Here is an 18,886-nt window from a genome sequence, read left to right as displayed (position 1 = left end):
TTGCTGAGGACAGGATCAGCAAATTGGCAGATGGCAAATCCTGGCTGCCTAATTCATTGATTAGAGGAATAAGATGATTGACACACGAGCAGATAGTTGTGGGTCAACAGAGGGGAAGTATGATATGAAATTGTTCCCACATACAGACTTTTCAACAAAAAAAAAAAATTTTTTTTTGGACAGTGTTATTTGTTTGGGTTGCAATATTGTTTGGTTATAATTAATATGTTTTCAAAATGGATCAAGTTGTTTCCAACAACACATGCTGATGCTAAAAACGATTGGGAAAAGTGTTGTGTAATCAAATTATCCTGACATTTGGAATTTCAAGAAGTGATTTGAAGTGAAAATGATGCAATTTGTGAATGATGTTGTAACAAGTGGGACAGTTGTTACAAAATTGACTCAAAGCGTCGCTGTGCATACAGTCTGCAGGACTTGTGGAACGCACTAATTGAACTGTTAAGGCCAGACTTATCAAGACAATGAAAAGAAAAAAAAAGAAAGACAATGGCCAGACTGTGTTTCAATCACAGCAATAAGGACAATGCCAGCCAAAGGAAGGACACTATCCCCTATAGACTCTCAGGTTCATCAGAACCACCAACGAAAAACATGTTTGACCGAAAAAGATGCAAAGACACGATTACTGGTCAAGTGTGTTCTGATTTACAGAAATCACGTCCGTGTGGGAGACCAACTCTTCTTCAAGGTGTTGAAACGACTTCGTTGGGACAAGTGAATGCTGAGATGGCCCTCGCCAGATGATGGCAGTGACCCCGACGCAGCAAAGGTCGCGGGGCGTGGCAGCTGGATCCACCAGTTGCAGTACAAGCTTCACCGGTTTCCAGCTAAAGGCCTAGCAATGCGAATCCCTCGAAAAGGAGCTCACCTGAGTCACAATCTCGGACCAGACGCACATCAGAACCACACAACCAGCCACAGATACGAATGTCGAAGCCACAGAATAAAAAGATTAGATATTGTTTGGAAATTAATGACGTACATAAAGAAATTTTAGCCTTGATTGAAGAACATAATTGCATTTAAAGTTTTAATAAAAATGAAACAATTATTGATGTTATGACCACTATGAAGAATTTGAAAGACAATATATCGGGATAATTATGGTTTTCATTTTTATGTGTAGACTGTTTTTGTTGCATTATTTTTATGACAAAAATGATGATTAACTGCATGTTTGTTGCCCAAAAGTAACATCACAATCTGATTGATGTTGAGTATGACAAACTCGAACTGGACAATGACAAACTCGAACTGGACACTGAAACGTAAAAACACATGGACCCTTTTTGCCCCTGCCCCACACATGCACACACATACACCACACACGAAGATCCGGGAGGTAAGGACGGCTGTTCTCCTCCTACAACGAGGCAAGGGCCTCCATCGAGTCCCCCAGAGACAAGCTCTGCGTGGAGACAGTTTTGTTATTTTTCACTAGGCACATTGAAATGTATTTTTATATGTTTTATTCCCTGATGGTCATCAAATGATGAAGATCTCATTCCACGTCGGAAGGGAGGAGGGGAATTTTGTCCCTAATTGAGGGTTTTCGCCCCTTCACGGACCACACTGTTGTAGGACTTCATTATGATGACTCATCTTAAAGCCGTATGGACATGATTTAAATCCCACAAACAGGGGGGAAATGTGAGAATATGTAAATAGTTTGTGTATTTTTAATCATGTTTTTATACACTATTTGTATCAATGATAATTACACACACACTAACAGCTACTCACATTATTGCTTCAGCACACATGCGCACAACTGGCACACCCACACGCTTGTTTAAGTTTCACTTTGCATAAGTTTCGTTTTCCTCTGAATAAAAGATCAAGTGGTTGGTCGGGGAAGCCAGTGAGAGTGCGGGAGATTGAACTGGCAAGACGCCTACTTCACCTCCTGACTTCTCCTCCCATCCGCGATGGTAAAAAAGACAAAACCTTCCCTGGTGATTCCTCTGGTTCTCTGCATTTAATTCAGTCTAAGAAGGCGTTAGGACCTTTTTAAACCTGACAATTATTATTATTATTATTGTTATTATTATTATTGTTGTTATTATTAGGGCCTGAGCAGCGACTGCTGCGAGGTCCCTATTGTTTTTGTAGAAATTATTAGGGCCCAATTAGCGACCGCTTCAATGACTAAATTAATGCATTAAAGAAGGGCTCCAAAGTCAAAAGGTGGAGCTGTATTTACAGACTTGACCCTGTCCTGGTTAATGGTGCGTTGAGAATAGGAGGAAGAGTGAGCAGATCACCATTGCCAGAAGAGGTGACGCATCCGGTAATTTTACCCAAAAGTGGACATGTATCTAAGCTAATACTATTCAACATCCATAACTGGACATGGTAGAAATCACATGCTCTCCAGGCTTTGACAGCACTTTTGGATGCTGAGAGCAAACTCTTCTGCAAGGACCATCATCCAACAATGTCATGTGTGCCAACGTCAGCGTGGGTAAGTCGGAGAGCAAATTATATCTGACCTTCCCACTGATTGTGTCTGATTGTGTCACACCAGAGCTGCCTCCTTTTACACATGTCGGGATGGACTACTTAAGGCCCATCGAAGTGAATAGAGGACCTGGTACTGTGAAAAGGTATGTGTTCTTATTCACATGTCTGGCCTGCCGAGCCATCCAGCTAGAGGCGGCTCACTCCTTAAATACAGACTCTTGTATTCATGTGCTTCGACAATTTATTTGCCATAGAGGCCAAGTAACGGAGATCAGGTCAGACAATGGCACCAACTTGGCAGGCTCTGCTCGTGAGCTGAAGGAAGCTCTGAACCAGCTGAACAAATGCAAGATTGAGAAGGTTTTACTGCAAGATGGCATATCATGGAGATTTAATCCTCCGCACGGTGCACACCACGGTGGTGTGCGGTAGCGGTTGATCAGGCAAGTAAAGACCGTTCTCTATTCTGTTCTGAGACAGCAAACGCATGATGATGAAGCATTGCAGACAGCCTTCTGTGAAGTGGAGGCAATACTAAATGACTGACCAATCACCTCAACATCAGATGATCTCGGCGATTTGGAGAGCTTAACACCTAATCACCTCATTCATTTGAAAGGAAAACCGATTCTACCACCTGGTTTGTTCAGCAAAGATGATGTTTATGCTCGAAGACAATGGAAGCATGTACAGCCAATGATGCAGGAGCTTCAAAAATTGAAATTGAAATTGAAAAAAGTGAAAAAGAAACTTTGCCCCAGGAGACGTAGTTCCCATTGTGGACAGCCAAGCACCACACAATTCTTGGCTGATGGGAATAATCATCAAAACGATGCCAGACTCTAAAGGTTTTATTCGCCGAGTTCTTATCAAGGCAAAAACAAATGAAATAGAAAGACCAGTGGACAAGATCTTTTTGCTGTTGGAAGCAGAATAGAACTTCGGGCAATCCTCACGCCGAGAAGCTGATGGGCCAGTGGTGAACACTGAGCTTCAACTGTGTCACTGTTCTTGAACAGCTGGCACTTAATTGACTATCACGCGCAACTACACAAACACACCCACTAGCGCACCAATGTGGGTTCTTCCTTTGGGTGATTTACCAAGGGACGTTGCAGCACATATTGCAGTATTGACAATGAAAACAACAAGTTATGGAAGTCTGGATATAAATATTAGACCCCCCCCCCCAAAAAAAAGAAAACAAATATTTAAAAAAAATGTTCTGACATGTATTTGAAAATACTTGGCTCCTTTAATCCCTCCGCTGACGTTGTCGATTAGATGTGTTGCCATGACATCTCTCATTGGTTTGACAAGCTGCTACTGGCAGCAATCCCTTATTTGCATTAGTGCTGGCATGCGCGAGCTAACATGCGCGTGCTAGCATGCACGAGCTGGCATGCTAACATGTGCTTCGTAGTGTGGCGCGCCCAGTCTAAGTATTAAATACAGAAATAGCACCCTCAACTGGTCCTGTGCCCTTTGATACAGCGCGTCTTTTGGCCGTAAAAATACAGTAATCTGGATTGACTACAACCATCTGGTCATAACTAGCGACTAACATTCATATTGACAACAATTTGGATAAAAGCACCAAATAACTTTAGAATATACTTTGTACGTTTGGTATCTGATCACGTAAAAAATCAGATACTCAAGGTCATGTTCTTGATCTCCATCCATCCATTATCTGCCGCTTATCCGGGGTCCGGTCACGAAGACAGCAGCTTTTAAAAATCCCCTCTCCCCTTCTAGCTCTTCCAGATGGATCCCTAGGCGCTCCCAGGCCAGCCGGGAGACATGGTCTCTCCAGCGTGTCCTGTGTCGTCCTTGGGGCCTCCCGCCGTTGGGCCATGCCCGGAGCACCTCGCCAGGGAGGCGTCCTGGAGGCATCCTTATCAGATACACGAGCCACCTCATCTGGCTACTCTCATCATGGAGAAGCAGCGGCTCGACTTTGAGTCCCTCTTGAGTGACCGAGTTTCTCATCCTTCTCTAAGGGGGAGTCTGGACACCCTGCGGTGGAAATTCATTTCAGCTGCTTGCACCCGAGATCTTTTTGTTTCGGTCATGACCCACAGCTTGTGACCATAGGTGAGGGTCAAAACAAAAATTGATCTTTAGGCTCAGCTTCTTCTTCACCACGACAGACCAATACAGGGTCCACATCACAGCAGATGCTGCACCGATCTGTCTTGTCAATCTCACACTCCATGCTCCCCTCACTCGTGAACAACTCTTCCACTTGGGGCAGGATCTCTTCCCCGACCTGGAGAGGGCCCTCCACCCTTTTCCGGATGAGGACCGTGGTCGCAAATTCGCACTCGGCTGCAAACCGCTCTAGTGAGAGTTGGAGACCATTTATGGAAGCCAACAGTACCACATCATCAATAAAAAGCAGAGATTCAATACTGAGGCCAACAAACCGGACCCCCTCATTGCCTCGGCTGCGCCTAGAAATTCTGTCCATAAAAGTCATGAATAGAATTGAAGACAAAGGGCACCCTTGGCGAAGTCCAACCCTCACTGGTAAGGAATCCTTCTTACAGCCGGCAACGCAGACCAAACTCTGACATCGGTGGTACAGGGACCGAACAGCCCATATTAGTGGGCTGAGTAACCAATATTCCCGAAGCACACCCACAGAATTCAGGATGGAACTCGCAATCTGATTCTATCATGAATACACAAACAAAGTCCACTTTTAAAAACAAGTTAATTAGCTTAATGGAAATATAGTCATATTGAAGATATATTGGGATTCATTGCCCGACATAAATATCTTGGTGTATCTAGAGGGGTGAAATATGGATATGCGAGGGACTGTGGGTAGTGTTTTGGAAATCTAAACCACCCAGTGGCTCAGCATAGCTCAGAAAATCATTAAGGACAATACTCACACGAGCTCACAACTCAAACTGTGAAGAGCCTTGGAAAGTGATATGATGCCAACACAAAGGAAAAAGATCAGGTACAGCAGCTGGGAATTTTTTTTAAAGTGGGCTCAAGGCAATTGACAGCACTCAACTAAAAAACTAAATCACAATGAAATAACTATTAAGCACATTTAAGCATACCGGCACACATGTTGCATTCAATTATTCATGTACTGTAAAGTCCTAAAATGAGCAGACACACTTGCAATGTGCCTGGTAAACTGAAGGATTGGTGAAGTCCCAATTTCAACAGTGGAAAAGTTATTCTGAGGAATCACAGGCAGTACTAAAAATGGTTTGGACTCCGTAATTGGCCTACCGCCAAAGGATCTCTTTAGGTTCTGCCCTCAAGCTGCAGCTCACAAGTTTCTCAGAGGAATTCAACTGAGTGAAAGTAAGACTAGATGAGACTGATTTGCGGCATCCAGCTGTGACTAACAACGCAACAATGCTGGTGGCAGGCTGGCAGGTGAGAAAAAGCAGTTTCCTTGTGTAAACAGAGACGATGGACAATGGGGTAGTGTGAAAAAGATGAGGATTAGCTCGATGGATTTCTGGAGTATGTAAGTGAAAAGAATAAGCTTTATCATCAGAGCTAATCACGATGCCCTTCGAATACCAGCAATCTCCACCAGTAGTTGGGGGAGGATGAGGGAAGTGCTCTATGCTCAAGGCCAGCTTCTCTCAAGCACAGACTGAATGGATGTAGAGTCAGTCTCACCCATGGAGGTTCCACCTGGCGACATAACCAAGTCATTCACAGCCTTGCACACACCCTGTTAGAAGAAAAAAACAAACAACAACAAAAAACAACATCACAGGATCTACCGCAAGTTTGTTTGCGCAGGGGCAAAGGGCACCAGACACAGCTCCACTTCTATGGTGCCTGTGACTGGAAGATGATGGTGGATGTTGGGTGGTAGGTTGTTTGTCTTTCAGAAATTGCTTCCACCACCCTTGGGCCCAACCTGGTACTAAGCTCTTCCGCCTGAAGATCTTCATAATTGGATCCTGAGAAGACTAAATAGACAAGGCCTTAGAGAAAAAACAACTGCATTCGAAAACTAACTCAGAATCCAAAAGGAGCGTCTTTTGTTTGGACTGAATTACAAAATCTGTGAAAGGTTTGTGACTTTCACGAGCGCTCCGCTGGAATGATTGGGAGCATTTCCTGATGACATGCTGCTTATATAGAGGAAAAAGGGCCATTACTGATGATAGTATTACGATGTTAAAGGGTTAAGTATGCCCCAATAGATGCTGATATATTGAGCTGGTATTTGCATTGTGCAAAACATTGCTTTGGCTAAGGACCCCTGATAATGGCAGGTTCGAAGAGACTCACCTACGACGCACAGTTTAAACTCCAAGCTATCAGTTACGTGGAGGGACATGGGAATCGAGCAGCTGCGAGAGAATTCAAGATCAACAAATCCATGTTTCGAAAGTGAAGAAGCAGGAAGATGAGTTTCGTCAATTCAAGAAGATGCAGCTCAGTTTCAGTGGAAACAAGGGAAGGTGGCCAGAGTTGTTTTAATGATCAAAGGACAAGATAGAAGCGTCTTTACAGTCACTATTTGACAGAGAGCAATAACGCTTGCAAAAGAAAATTGAACATTTTCAAGGAGGTCTCTTGGTAATTTATTTATTTATTTATTTATTTTTTATTAAACGGCACGCTCTATCCATACAGGCAAAGATGACCGTGGCGCAGGTACCTTTACCTTAAAAAGAAAAGGTGGAAATCTTCCACATCACCAACATAGACGAGGGGCCGCTCACTTTCGACAACCCCAACACTGTAGAAAAGAAGGAGACGAGCATGGGAGACATAGACACAAGATGGCACAAAAAGTCAGCTTGTAATGTTGTGCGTGGTTGCCATGGTAATGAACAGAAACTGCCACTTCTGGTGATTTTTAAGAAAAAGAATCTGTTACATTATTTCATAATTTAGTAACGAAAGAGAATGAGGATGACTTGCTTCTTGACTTTACTCTGCCGATGTTCAACTAGCATTCCCACACAACTCACGACACATTAACATTAAGGCCAATCAAAAAGGCTGAATGGATGAGGAGAAAATGTGAATGAATGAGAGAGGCGTACATAAAATGCTTTTTTTCCACGCTTCAACCTCCCTGTTGATCTGTGACTCCATGCACGCCCAGCTGAAAGCTGCTGAAAAAAGGAGTGAAGCAAATGAACTCTGAGCTTGTCATCATTCCGGGAGGCGTGACGAACGAAGGCCAACCGCTGGAAATCGATGTGAACAAGGCATTCAAAGTTAAATTGCGTGCTGCGCGGGAGCAATGGATGACAGATGGCAAACACAGCTTTACTAAGACAGGGAGGCAGCGCAGGGCGAGCTGTGCCACAATTTGTGAGTGGATTGTGGATTCTTGGGCCAATGTGTCTGCTTATATTATTGTTCGAGCTTTCTCATCTGAGAAGCCGTGCGGTAAGGAGACAGACTCTGACAATAACAAGAGGAACCAGGCGTGTTTGGTAGAAAACTTGCCTAGTTGTTTATTTTGGCTACAGAAGATGAGGACTTTGTGGAGGAGGACAGATAAAAAAAAAATATGAGTACATTCTTAAATACTTACTACAATAAAAGTAAACCGAACGCAGTTTTGCTCCCGCTGCCTTTTTAAAAACATATGCTCGCATACATACTAGTGTAACCCACAAAGAACGATAAAGAGAAATCCTAAAAGTTCATAAAATGTGAAAGCTAAAACTGTTAAAATATAACATTTGGTTGAATAATTAATTTAAATAGTATGATAAAAGGACAATTTAAATATCCATTAAACACCTATTCAAAAGATGGGACTGTCCCTTTAAGATTTGACGTGACGTCTAACTGTGGCACTGCATCAGTTATACACGCATAGAGCAGAGAGCAGAGACGACGAACAGAGAGAAATACAAACAAATACTTAAAACACTTTGGAAACTTGGAAACATTCTACATCGACAATGATTAACAGAAGACTTATTTCATCAATCTATGGCCGTTTTGTTCATTTTTTTTTTTTGCTTATTATCCATCCTGTTGAAAGTTTGGATCGAGGACGACTTCGTGTGTGCTTGGGGGAGCTGCGCACATATTCTGATTTCAAGATGGTGAGCCAGAACTGGGACCTTTGTTTCAAAAGACAAACTTCCTCTTTATCGTGCGCCGAAGCACTCGCTGCACAAGGATTCAGTAATCATTGGTGAACTTTCTGCCAGAGTGGTAGGAATGTTGGAACAAACTGAATGCTGAACACATGTTTTGAAAGGGTCGAGCTAGGAACGTGCACGTCGTGACCCTGCAGAATCCAGATCCTCAAAAAATTTGGAGAACCAATCCTAGCACAACACACCAGTGTGTACATTTACTGTGTGAGTAGAAGGGCGGTAAAAGGATAAACCCTCGACCCCGATACAACATCACAATGACCCGAAATGACATTACCATCATTTCCCACAATGTGGAGGGTTTTTCTGCCAGCAAAGGAGAATTACTGGCTTCCATGCAACCTGACATCTTATGCATTCAAGAAACACACAGGGAACTACACAATCCACCTGTAGTTCCAGGAATGGCAATGGCGGTCTCAATACCCAGCCGCACTTATGGAAGTACCATCTTTGTAAAGGACCCAGCAAAAGTCATAAAAACGGAACAAATCCCAGCTGGGGAAATGGAACTATTAAAGCTTGAGACTGAGTACATGGTTGTAATCTCAGTCTATAAACCACCTAATGCTGAGTTTCAATGGCCAACAAACTTAAATATATCCTGTAAGACACATCTAATAATTGGTGACTTCAATAGCCACAGTACCCAATGGGGATACAGAGAAGATAATCAGAACGGAGAACAAGTTATCTCATGGGCCATTAACAATGATCTAACACTTCTTTATGAAAGTAAAGATCCCCCTACCTTTTCTAGTGCCCGCTGGAGAAGAGGATACAATCCTGATTTGGTGTTTATTTCTAACAACCAAAGACAAGTGTTCCGAAGAACTGTTCTGGGTCACATCCCCAGATCCCAACACCGACCAGTTGAAGTAAGGACACAACAAATTATAAGACCAATTGTATTTGATTACCTCCCCAGGTTTAATTTCAAAAAAGCAAACTGGGAATCTTTCATGGAGGACATGGAAGTAAGAACAAACACCATAGCTCCAAGACCAGAAAACTATGATGTTTGGGTAAAGCAAATGTGGAAAGCTGCTCAAAAAAGCATCCCAAGGGGATGTAGGACAAAGTACATCCCAGGGATGAATCCAGAGACCAAAGAGTTATATGAAGAGTATATAAAACTATATGATGAAGATCCTTTTGATGAATCAACTATTGAAATGGGAGAAGCTTTGATGAATGACATTGGGGAAGAAAGAAGGAGAAGATGGAATGAGATGATAACAAGTATAGACCTAAGCAAAAACAGTAAGAAGGGCTGGGCAACCATTCGGAAACTAAACTGTGAAGGCAAACCCCCATCCCGGACAGCAGCCGTAACTCCCAACCAGGTCGCAAACCAACTTCTCAAATATGGAAAACCTCAACATAAACCAATAAAACAAACCAAAGCTTACAATAATATAATTAAAGAATGCATAAACCGACATGAAACCCTTCCCCCTTTCACAATAAGAGAACTGACATCAGAAATCAAATTACATAAAACAAATAAAGCAGTTGGAATAGATGGGATTCACAATGAATTAATAAAACAGCTTGGGCCAAGAGCAAAGAAGTGGCTTCTCTCTCTCTTCAACCAATGCCTAACTTCACTAAAGCTCCCAAAGAAGTGGAAGAAGGCCAAAATCGTAGGTCTACTTAAACCAGGCAAAGACCCAGAGAAGCCTGAGAGCTATCGCCCAATTTCACTTCTTTGTACCACCTATAAACTCTTCGAAAAACTCCTCCTCAATAGGCTAACTCCATCAGTCGAAGACCAGCTTATTGAAGAACAAGCAGGCTTCAGACAAGGACGCTCCTGCTGTGGCCAAGTCCTCAACCTTGTCCAATTCATTGAGGATGGATTCGAGAAAAACCTCAAAACAGGAATAGTCCTGGTTGATCTAACAGCAGCATATGACACAGTCAACCACCGAAGCCTACTGATGAAAATGGCCACAATGGGAATAAATGGCCACATTGTAAATGTCATCAGAACCATCCTTAACAACAGGAGATTTTATGTTGAAATGGATGGCAAAAGGAGCAGATGGAGAAGTCAAAAGAACGGACTCCCACAAGGATCAGTGCTGTCCCCTCTGCTCTTCAACATTTACACTAATGACCAACCATCATATCCCAACACTAAACGCTTCATTTATGCAGATGATCTTTGCATTGCCACCCAAGCAAAGGACTTTAAAGACATTGAAAACTGTCTGACTGGAGCACTAAGTGTAACTGGCAAATATTACCAGCAATGGTCATTAAATGCCAACCCAGGGAAAACAAAGATATGTGCTTTCCACCTAAACAACCGGGAAGCATATCGAAAACTAAATATTGAATGGAATGGGAAAAATCTCACCCATGATGACCATCCAACTTATCTGGGTGTAACACTAGACAGGACTCTCTCCTTCAAACAACACCTAGAGAAACTTAGGAGCAAGGTGTCCTCTCGAGTCAACTTATTGAAAAAGCTGGCTGGAACAAAATGGGGCACAGATCCAAAGACATTGAGAACAACTGCTTTGGCTCTGTGTTTCTCAACAGCAGAATATTGTGCCCCCGTATGGTCTCGATCTGCCCATGCCAGCAAAATAGATCCTATCCTTAATGAAGCTTACCGTGTGATAACTGGAGCATTAAGACCAACACCAGTCAATATCCTCCACAGGCTCTTGGGCATTCCACCTCCTGCCTTGAGAAGAGAAACACACACCAAAGTGGAAAAACGCAAGCAAGAAAATGATAATCGCCATCCACTCTTCTCCCATGTACCAGTCCCTCCCAGGCTGAAATCTAGGAAAAGTTTCATTTCAACTGAAAGTCTGCCTGAAAACATCACCCCTAGACAGTACAGAATGAATAAATGGAGAGAAAAAGAAAACATGGGACCAGAACAACCGTGTGTCCCAAAACCAAAAGAAAAACTACCCAAGGGCACAAACCTTGAAAGGAAAAAATGGTGTACCCTAAACCGTGCAAGATCTGGTGTTGGGAAAACCAAAGACAACCTAACAAAACGGGGCCTTGCCACATCCTCAGTACGTGACTGTGGTTTCCTAAACCAAAATATGAAACATATCCAACTTGAATGTCCAATAAGCCCTGTATATATCACTCCACCAGACCTACAAAAGGTCACAGACAGGGCAAAAATATGGATAAACCACTGGTGTGACACGATATGATGATGACATGTTTTGAAACGTATTCAACTCTGAATAGAAGTGACATATTTGCATTTTGATATCACAATTGTTGTGGTTTGGACATATGTTTCACTGTATTTTAGGTTTTCAATGATCCAATTATTTTTTTCATTTGAAAGAAGAGAACAACAAAGATCTGGAAGATAATTGAACTAAATCAAATGAAACTTTTAAAAGATCGGTCGAACAAAACTAATCTCAATTTAATAAATCATCTAACTAGGGTGAGTTACATAGAATAAATTGCCTCTGATTTAGAAACGAGTTGAGAGTAGAGTAAAATACGTGGAATTAAGAGGAGAATACTGTTACCGTTAGGCTGTTTGTAAAATTGTTAAAATATTTTTGTGTATTTTTCCCTGCTTCAGTAAAATATTGTCTTATATTTAAACCCCCTGGTCTCTGGCTCAACTCCATATGTTACCCCACTCAATTAGAGCCTAGAACTGATACAGAAGCAAGATAGTGTGTATGCACTATTGATAGACTTGTTACAGAAATGGCCCCGTAAATGAGGCTGCACCTTTTAATACACAGCACTTTATGATCGTAGAAAGACGATGACCGTTTCTAAACAGTTGGAGTGACAGAGTGCATGCAGGAGCAAATTTCAAAACACAAATAAGGAATCTGGATTTTTTTCACGGAATTCAAAGGTCTACTGTTCTTGGCCCTTGTAAAATTAATTTACCCAAAAATGTGGTTTATAGTCCGCAGTCACTGAACATGAAAATTTTTTCCTTTAGATACATTTTTTGACTGGTACGACAACCTTCAGGGTTATCGATTGTCGGAAAAATACAGTAAATATTAGGAAAGCATACAGACCTTACTTACCAGAACCCTACCCCAACTTCAATATCTGACTACAATCTCATAACACCCCAGTATGTTCCTGCTGTTCAAAGACCAGTAAGGCACTCGTTTCAGAGCTGAGTGCACAGACTAGGATGTAATCTCACATGGAGACAACAGTAATGATCTCACAGGCTGTTTTAATGGATAAATCAACTTCTGCAAGGACACCATTTGAACCAGTGCAGTGTGGGGCGCACATCTGCAGTCTTAATTGGGATGACTGAATTTATGATGAATTTATTTTCATATTTAAAGTGTGATATATTTTCCAAATGGATTTCAATGAATTAACGAGTCTTATGTCTGAGGAAACCACAATGCATCAAGATTTACAGCCAGCCTGAGACTTCAATGAGTCATGCCCCCTAAATTGGCAACACCTCCGCACAGTTGGTGGGCCAGAAGTCTGCAGAACTTGAACAGCAACATCCGCAAGCCACGTGTACAAATAATACATTGAAATAATAATAAAGTAAAAATAAAATACTTATGAACGGACAGCAGAAAATGGCACAACGTTAAAATGATAAACTATGTTACAAGCCCCACTACAACTTTGATTTTTGGTAATGCATTCTGGCAAATGTACTGTGGTTGTTGGAAGACTTACTGTGAGGCGAGTCTTGGCCTCCGTAGACTCATGCTATAGCTCCGTTTCCAGCTTCTTTTGCCTTGACGGTTCCTGACACCATCCTCTTGATCCATCATGTGCTCCAGCAGAGTCTGGTCATCAGCATTTAGTGGAGCCACGCTAATGTCTCTGACAGCTCTGAACTCACCGCAGTTATTCAGATGTTCATTCTCCAGTCGTAAGAAGTTCCACACAAAACGCCTGCAATAAAAAATCCTGAATATTACAGTATTCTAGGGGTTGAGTGGGGGTTGTTGGGGTTTGGTCAATTCCAACCAACTTCTCCATTACAGTATTCTTATTACAATACTTTTATCACTGCAGTGTTTCTACCATTGCAGGACGTCCACCATTACAGTACTTTTATCATTGCAGTATTTCCTATCATTGCGGTACTTTGACTATTACAGTACTTTTATCATTGCAGTATTTTTCTATCGTTGCAGTACTTTTATTATTACAGTACTTTTACCATTGCAGTATATTTTATCATTGCAGTACTTTTTACCATTACAGTACTTTTATCATTGCAGTATTTTCTATCATTGCAGTACAGTGAACCCTCGGTTATCGCGGTTAATGGGGACAGAGACCACCCGCGAAAACTGAAAATCCGCGAAGTAGCGGCGCACCTTCAAAAGTGCTTAAAAAAAAAAAGTGCGAAGAAGCGGCGCACCTTCAAAAATGCTTAAAAAAAAAAAAATATATATATATATATATATATACGGGTAGCGAGAGAGAGAGTGAGTATTTTTTTTATTCCCCAGCCATTATTTTTGTATTTATTCAATTACTTCTTTTTGTATTTATTTAATTACTTTGACTTTTACCTGCTGGTACTGTCAGGATCCGCCGTACGGCGAAGAAGAGGAGGTGATGCAATCGCCGCCCGGCGAGAAGGAGGTGGACCCAAAATGCGAGGAGGCAGGGGTAAGGGTAACTTAAAGGGATTTTAATTAGTGACAACCGAAGGGCAAACCAGGGTACATGGACAAACCAAGGGGCAGTGCGCGAAATCAAAAACAACTTAAACGTGACTAGACTTGTGCGAGGGCGAGAACAAAAACTGGGAGCAAGACAGAGGGACGTGAACGAGGGCAGAAGCAATGACAAGTACATGAACAAGAACTAAGTGAGTCGAGGTAGTCCGTAATCGAACGGCAACAGGGAGCAAAGCGGGGTAGCACGGAACAATGACCCGACACTGTGTTGTCGGCGTGGGAAGCTAAAGTAGTCCAGGAATTAGGCGGCAGATGGAGATCAGGTGTGTGATTACTAACGGGGAACAGGTGCGTGGCTGGTGAGGAAAGAGTGCTGAGGGGAAACGCCCCACTCAGCTGACAAAACAAAAACAAAGTGCACCTGGCAAGGAGGTGACGAAAACAATAACAAAACCGCATGCATACGAAAACAATAACAAAACCCCTGTCATGCCCGACGCGGATCATGACAGGTACGCCGTCCGGTGTGCCCTGTGAAATGAAAGGTGGCATTCTTCATTTATTAATTTATTCATTCATAACTGACAGCCTCGCGCTCCGCTCATGCCCGGGCGGAAGGTGTTCCTCTTCGGCTTAACTACCACGCACGCCGGCCGGTCTCCTCCGGAGCTCTCGCACGGTCCCGAACGGAGCGAAATGTCGCCCGCTAGTGCCCGGGCGGAAGTTGTTCCTCTTCGGCTTAACTGCCACGCACGCCGGCCGGTCTCCTCCGGAGCTCTCGCACGGTCCCGAACGGAGCGAAATGTCGCCCCGCTAGTGCCCGGGCGGAAGTTGTTCCTCTTCAGCTTAACTGACACGCACGCCGGCCGGTCTCCTCCGGAGCTCTCGCACGGTCCCGAACGGAGCGAAATGTCGCCCCGCTAGTGCCCGGGCGGAAGTTGTTCCTCTTCCGCTTAACTGCCACGCACGCTGGCCGGAGCTCTGGTACGGTCCGAACCGCGCGAAATGTCGCCCCAAATCGTGCCCGGGGGAACGTGCTCTTCTTCGCCCACGCTCTTCTTCGGCGCACGCCGTCCGTCTAACCGCTCCAGCGCCCCGTCGTGCCGCTCGGCAAAACTACAATGCCCCCGAATATTTTTTAGACCTGCGAAGCACTGAACCCGCGAAAGGTGAACCGCGAAGTAGCGAGGGTTCACTGTACTTTTCTATCAGTTCAGTACTCTTACCATTGCAGTACTTTTATCATTGCAATATTTTTATCATTGCAGTATTTTCAATCATTCAGTAGTTTTTATCATTATAGCGTTTCCCCCTCTGTATAATGGACAGGCATTAGGAGTGATTCCTTACACTTATATACGTTTATACTGTGTATATTTGCATGCTTTTTATGAATGTCTGCAGCTAATGTTATACATTAACGGCTACATTACGCCGCCGACTCTGTGTGATCTATATCTTTGCTGCTGTAACACCTCAAATTTCCCCATTGTGGGACTAATAAAGGACATCTTTATCTTTATCTTTGACATTGCTGGGCAAAGACTGCCCCCAAAGGAAGTAACATGCTTTCTGTGCAGTTTTATTGATCAACATTCTAATCCCTTGCACACCCGTAATTACTCTGGCGAATTTACAAGAACGTGCCCCTTGAAAAAAAAAAAAAAAACTGTGACTGCAGCACTGTCAAAAGAGGGTGCTAATTGACTGCGGAAAAAACGGAATGATGAGTTTTATTTCATATGGTTACATGTGGAATCCAAAAGACATCGTTATTGGGCCTTTTGTTGTTTATCATCTACTGGCTTTGCCTTGGTGACATTATATGTAAATATAACATTAGTTTTCATTGTTATGGCGATGTTACCCAATCTTACATGCCGCAAGAAACCCACGCATTTGCTATAATCTAAAGACATGCCTTACCGAGAATACATGTCTCAATTTTTTGCTTCTTAAGTCTGAAAAAACCGACATGTGGATCATTGCCCCTGCTTGTAATCCACACCTATTTAGGCACACCAATCTGAGCCCCGATAAATGTCCGATTACCAAAAGTGATGGAGCAAAAAATGTGTCATGTCTGATTCTCTTTTCAAATGCACATGAAGAATATTACCAGAACTGCTTTTTTTTTCCACCCCCGCAATATCGCTAAAACCTGCCCTATTCTGTCAGTGAAGTATAAATCATAATTCATCAGTTTGCTACGTCTCGCCTTGATTATTGTAGCATACTGTTTCGCTGGTCTTGTCTAGTTTTAAAAGTCTAGTGAGTACAAATTGCTGCAGCTAGACGTCTAACAAGTACCAGCCCATTTGACCATATTACACCAATGCTAGCTTGGATTGGCTCTTGGTCCACTTGAGATGCAATTTCAAGTTTGTTTTTTTTTACATATAAAATAATACGTTGCTTACCACATTCTTGTCGAATTGACTTAGTAGTACTGTATGTTCCTTCCCTAAACCTTCTTGTTCAAAACATGCTGTTCTTTTAGTGATCGCGAGAACCAAAACGAAGACCGTTGAAGAGCATTTTCTATTATTGCTCCAGTGCTCTGGAATGCTCTACCAATGGATATTAAAGCTGCTAGCTTAGTAGAAATGTTTGACTACGGCTTTGATTCTCAATTCTGCCTCCTCTTCTTGGGCAAGAGGCTAGGTGACGATACAATACAATACAATACAACTTCACTTAAATAGCGAAATGGGGCCTTGGGTGTCCTGGTGCCAAGTGCACATATGGACACCCTTATGTTTGAACATGGTGTTCGTTATCGACAATCCATGACGACACAGAAGTCTAGTAACAGACCACGCTCGGGTTCAGATTGGGGGCGGCCATTCCTCCCAATCACGCCCTTCCAGGTCTCACTGTAATTACCCACGTGAGCATTGAAGTCCCCCAGCAGAACGAGGGAGTCTCCAGGGGGAGCACACTCCAGCACACCCTACAAAGACTCCAAAAAGGGTAGGTACGCTGTACTGCTGTTTGGTGCATAAGCACAAACAACAGTCAGTACCCGTCCCCCCCCCCCCACCTTGAGGAAGAGGGAGGCTACCCTCTTGTCCACCGTGGTGAACCCAATGTACAGGCATCAAGCTGGGGGGCAGTAAGTATGCCCACACCAGCTCGGCGTCTCTCACCTTGGGCAACTCCAGAGTGGAAGAGTGTCCAACCCCTCTCAAGAGGACTGGTACAAGAGCCCAGGCTGTGTGTGGAGGTGAACCCGACTATGTCTCGTTGGAACCTCTCTGCCTCGCATACCAGCCCATGCTCCTTCCCTGCCAGAGAGCTGACATTCCAAGTCCCTTCAGAGAGGTGACATTCCATGTCCCAAAGCTAGTTTCTGTAGCTGGGGATCAGAGCGCCAAGGCCAAGGTCCCTGCCACTTGCCGCCGCCTGGCTCACATGGCACCCCACCCCTTTGGTCCCTCCCAAGTGGTGAGCCCATGGGAAGGAGGACCAACGTTGCCTTTTCGGCTGTGCCTGACCGAGCCCCATGGGTGCAGGCCCGGCCACCAGGCGCTCGCCAACATGCCCCACCTCCAGGCCTGGCTCCAGAGGAGGGCCCTGGTGATAGACGTTTACGGTCTGAGAGCGTCTGATAAATTGGTAATGTAGCCGTCCGTCATCATATTTTACGTCGAGATACATATTGATTGAAATACTATATTTCTATTCATATCTGTTAGATCTCCACCCTAACGCGGTTCTAACCAGACTTCTGTTATGTCACGATCCGTGTCTGTCATGCCATGTGCTTTTGTTTTGACAGCTGGGGGGGCGTTCCCTCAGCGATCGTCTCGGGCCAGGCCGTCAGCAGCTGCGGGACGCGCCCACCAGCTCCACACCGGACTCCTATCCACTCACTGATTGCACACACTATTTAAGACACTTACACTGACTCCCCAGCGTCGGATCGTTATCCCACATCGCTCACGTTCATGTCCCATGCTCTTGATCGCACTCTTGTTAATAGTTCTCTTGCTACTGCGTGTTTTGAGTTGTTTTTCCCGCCAGCTACTGCTCGGTGCGTTTTCTGTTCTTTGCTTCCCGATTGGAATCCTCTTACCCTTGTGCGGTAAGCTATTTGCGTTTTGGTTTCTTTCCCTTGCCTTTTGCAAGCGCTTTTCGTTCCTCCTTACTGCCTTTGCTCCCTGGTGTGATTTTCCGCCAGCGCCCTTGTTTATCCCTCGTTCGATAGTTAAGTTCCATAGTCGCAATAGACGATAGCCCCGGTTGATTCGCGATTGCATATTGGAGATTGTCTATTTGATTATTAATAAATATCTTTGTATAACCCATTTTCCCGTGTCTGCGCTTGGAGAGTCCTGCTCAATCCACCAGCACTGCTGGTGGATCATAACATGTTAAATGTCGACTGTACACCTAAGCATTTAATTTGGGTCTTTCCCGACACTGTGACACATGTTAGCGATTAGCACGCTTAGCGACCCCGTGTTCGCCTCCTCGTTTAAAACGCTACTCGGTAGTAGAGTCATCACGCAGCTCGTTGCTGTTGCTGTGCACGGACTTGCATATCGTACAAATAAAGCCCATACTGCTGCGGCACAAGACAGCTTGGCGCCGAGCACTCAAGCAGCGGCGAAAGAAATTACT

The 18,886-nt window shown here is 43.7% G+C and overlaps 1 protein-coding gene across 6 annotated transcripts in view; it reads right to left on the bottom strand.

Annotated features, from left to right (window-relative positions):
* LOC148325142 (solute carrier family 53 member 1-like) overlaps window positions 1–18,886 on the bottom strand; it is a 280,462-nt gene that overhangs the window by 29,404 nt on the left and 232,172 nt on the right. For all 6 annotated transcript variants that reach the window (XM_088311143.1, XM_088311148.1, XM_088311147.1 and 3 more), the window contains one exon: window positions 13,299–13,520. In XM_088311143.1, coding sequence (XP_088167269.1) covers window positions 13,299–13,520 — 222 coding nt within the window. The remainder of the gene's footprint in view (window positions 1–13,298; window positions 13,521–18,886) is intronic.

Source organism: Idiotropiscis lumnitzeri, chromosome 12, assembly GCF_059441095.1.
Source record: "Idiotropiscis lumnitzeri isolate Australia: NSW breed Sydney's pygmy pipehorse chromosome 12, RoL_Ilum_1.0, whole genome shotgun sequence".
NCBI lineage: Eukaryota > Metazoa > Chordata > Actinopteri > Syngnathiformes > Syngnathidae > Idiotropiscis > Idiotropiscis lumnitzeri.
The sequence above is the reverse complement of the archived record's forward strand: the minus strand, read 5'-3'. Positions and strand labels throughout refer to the sequence as shown.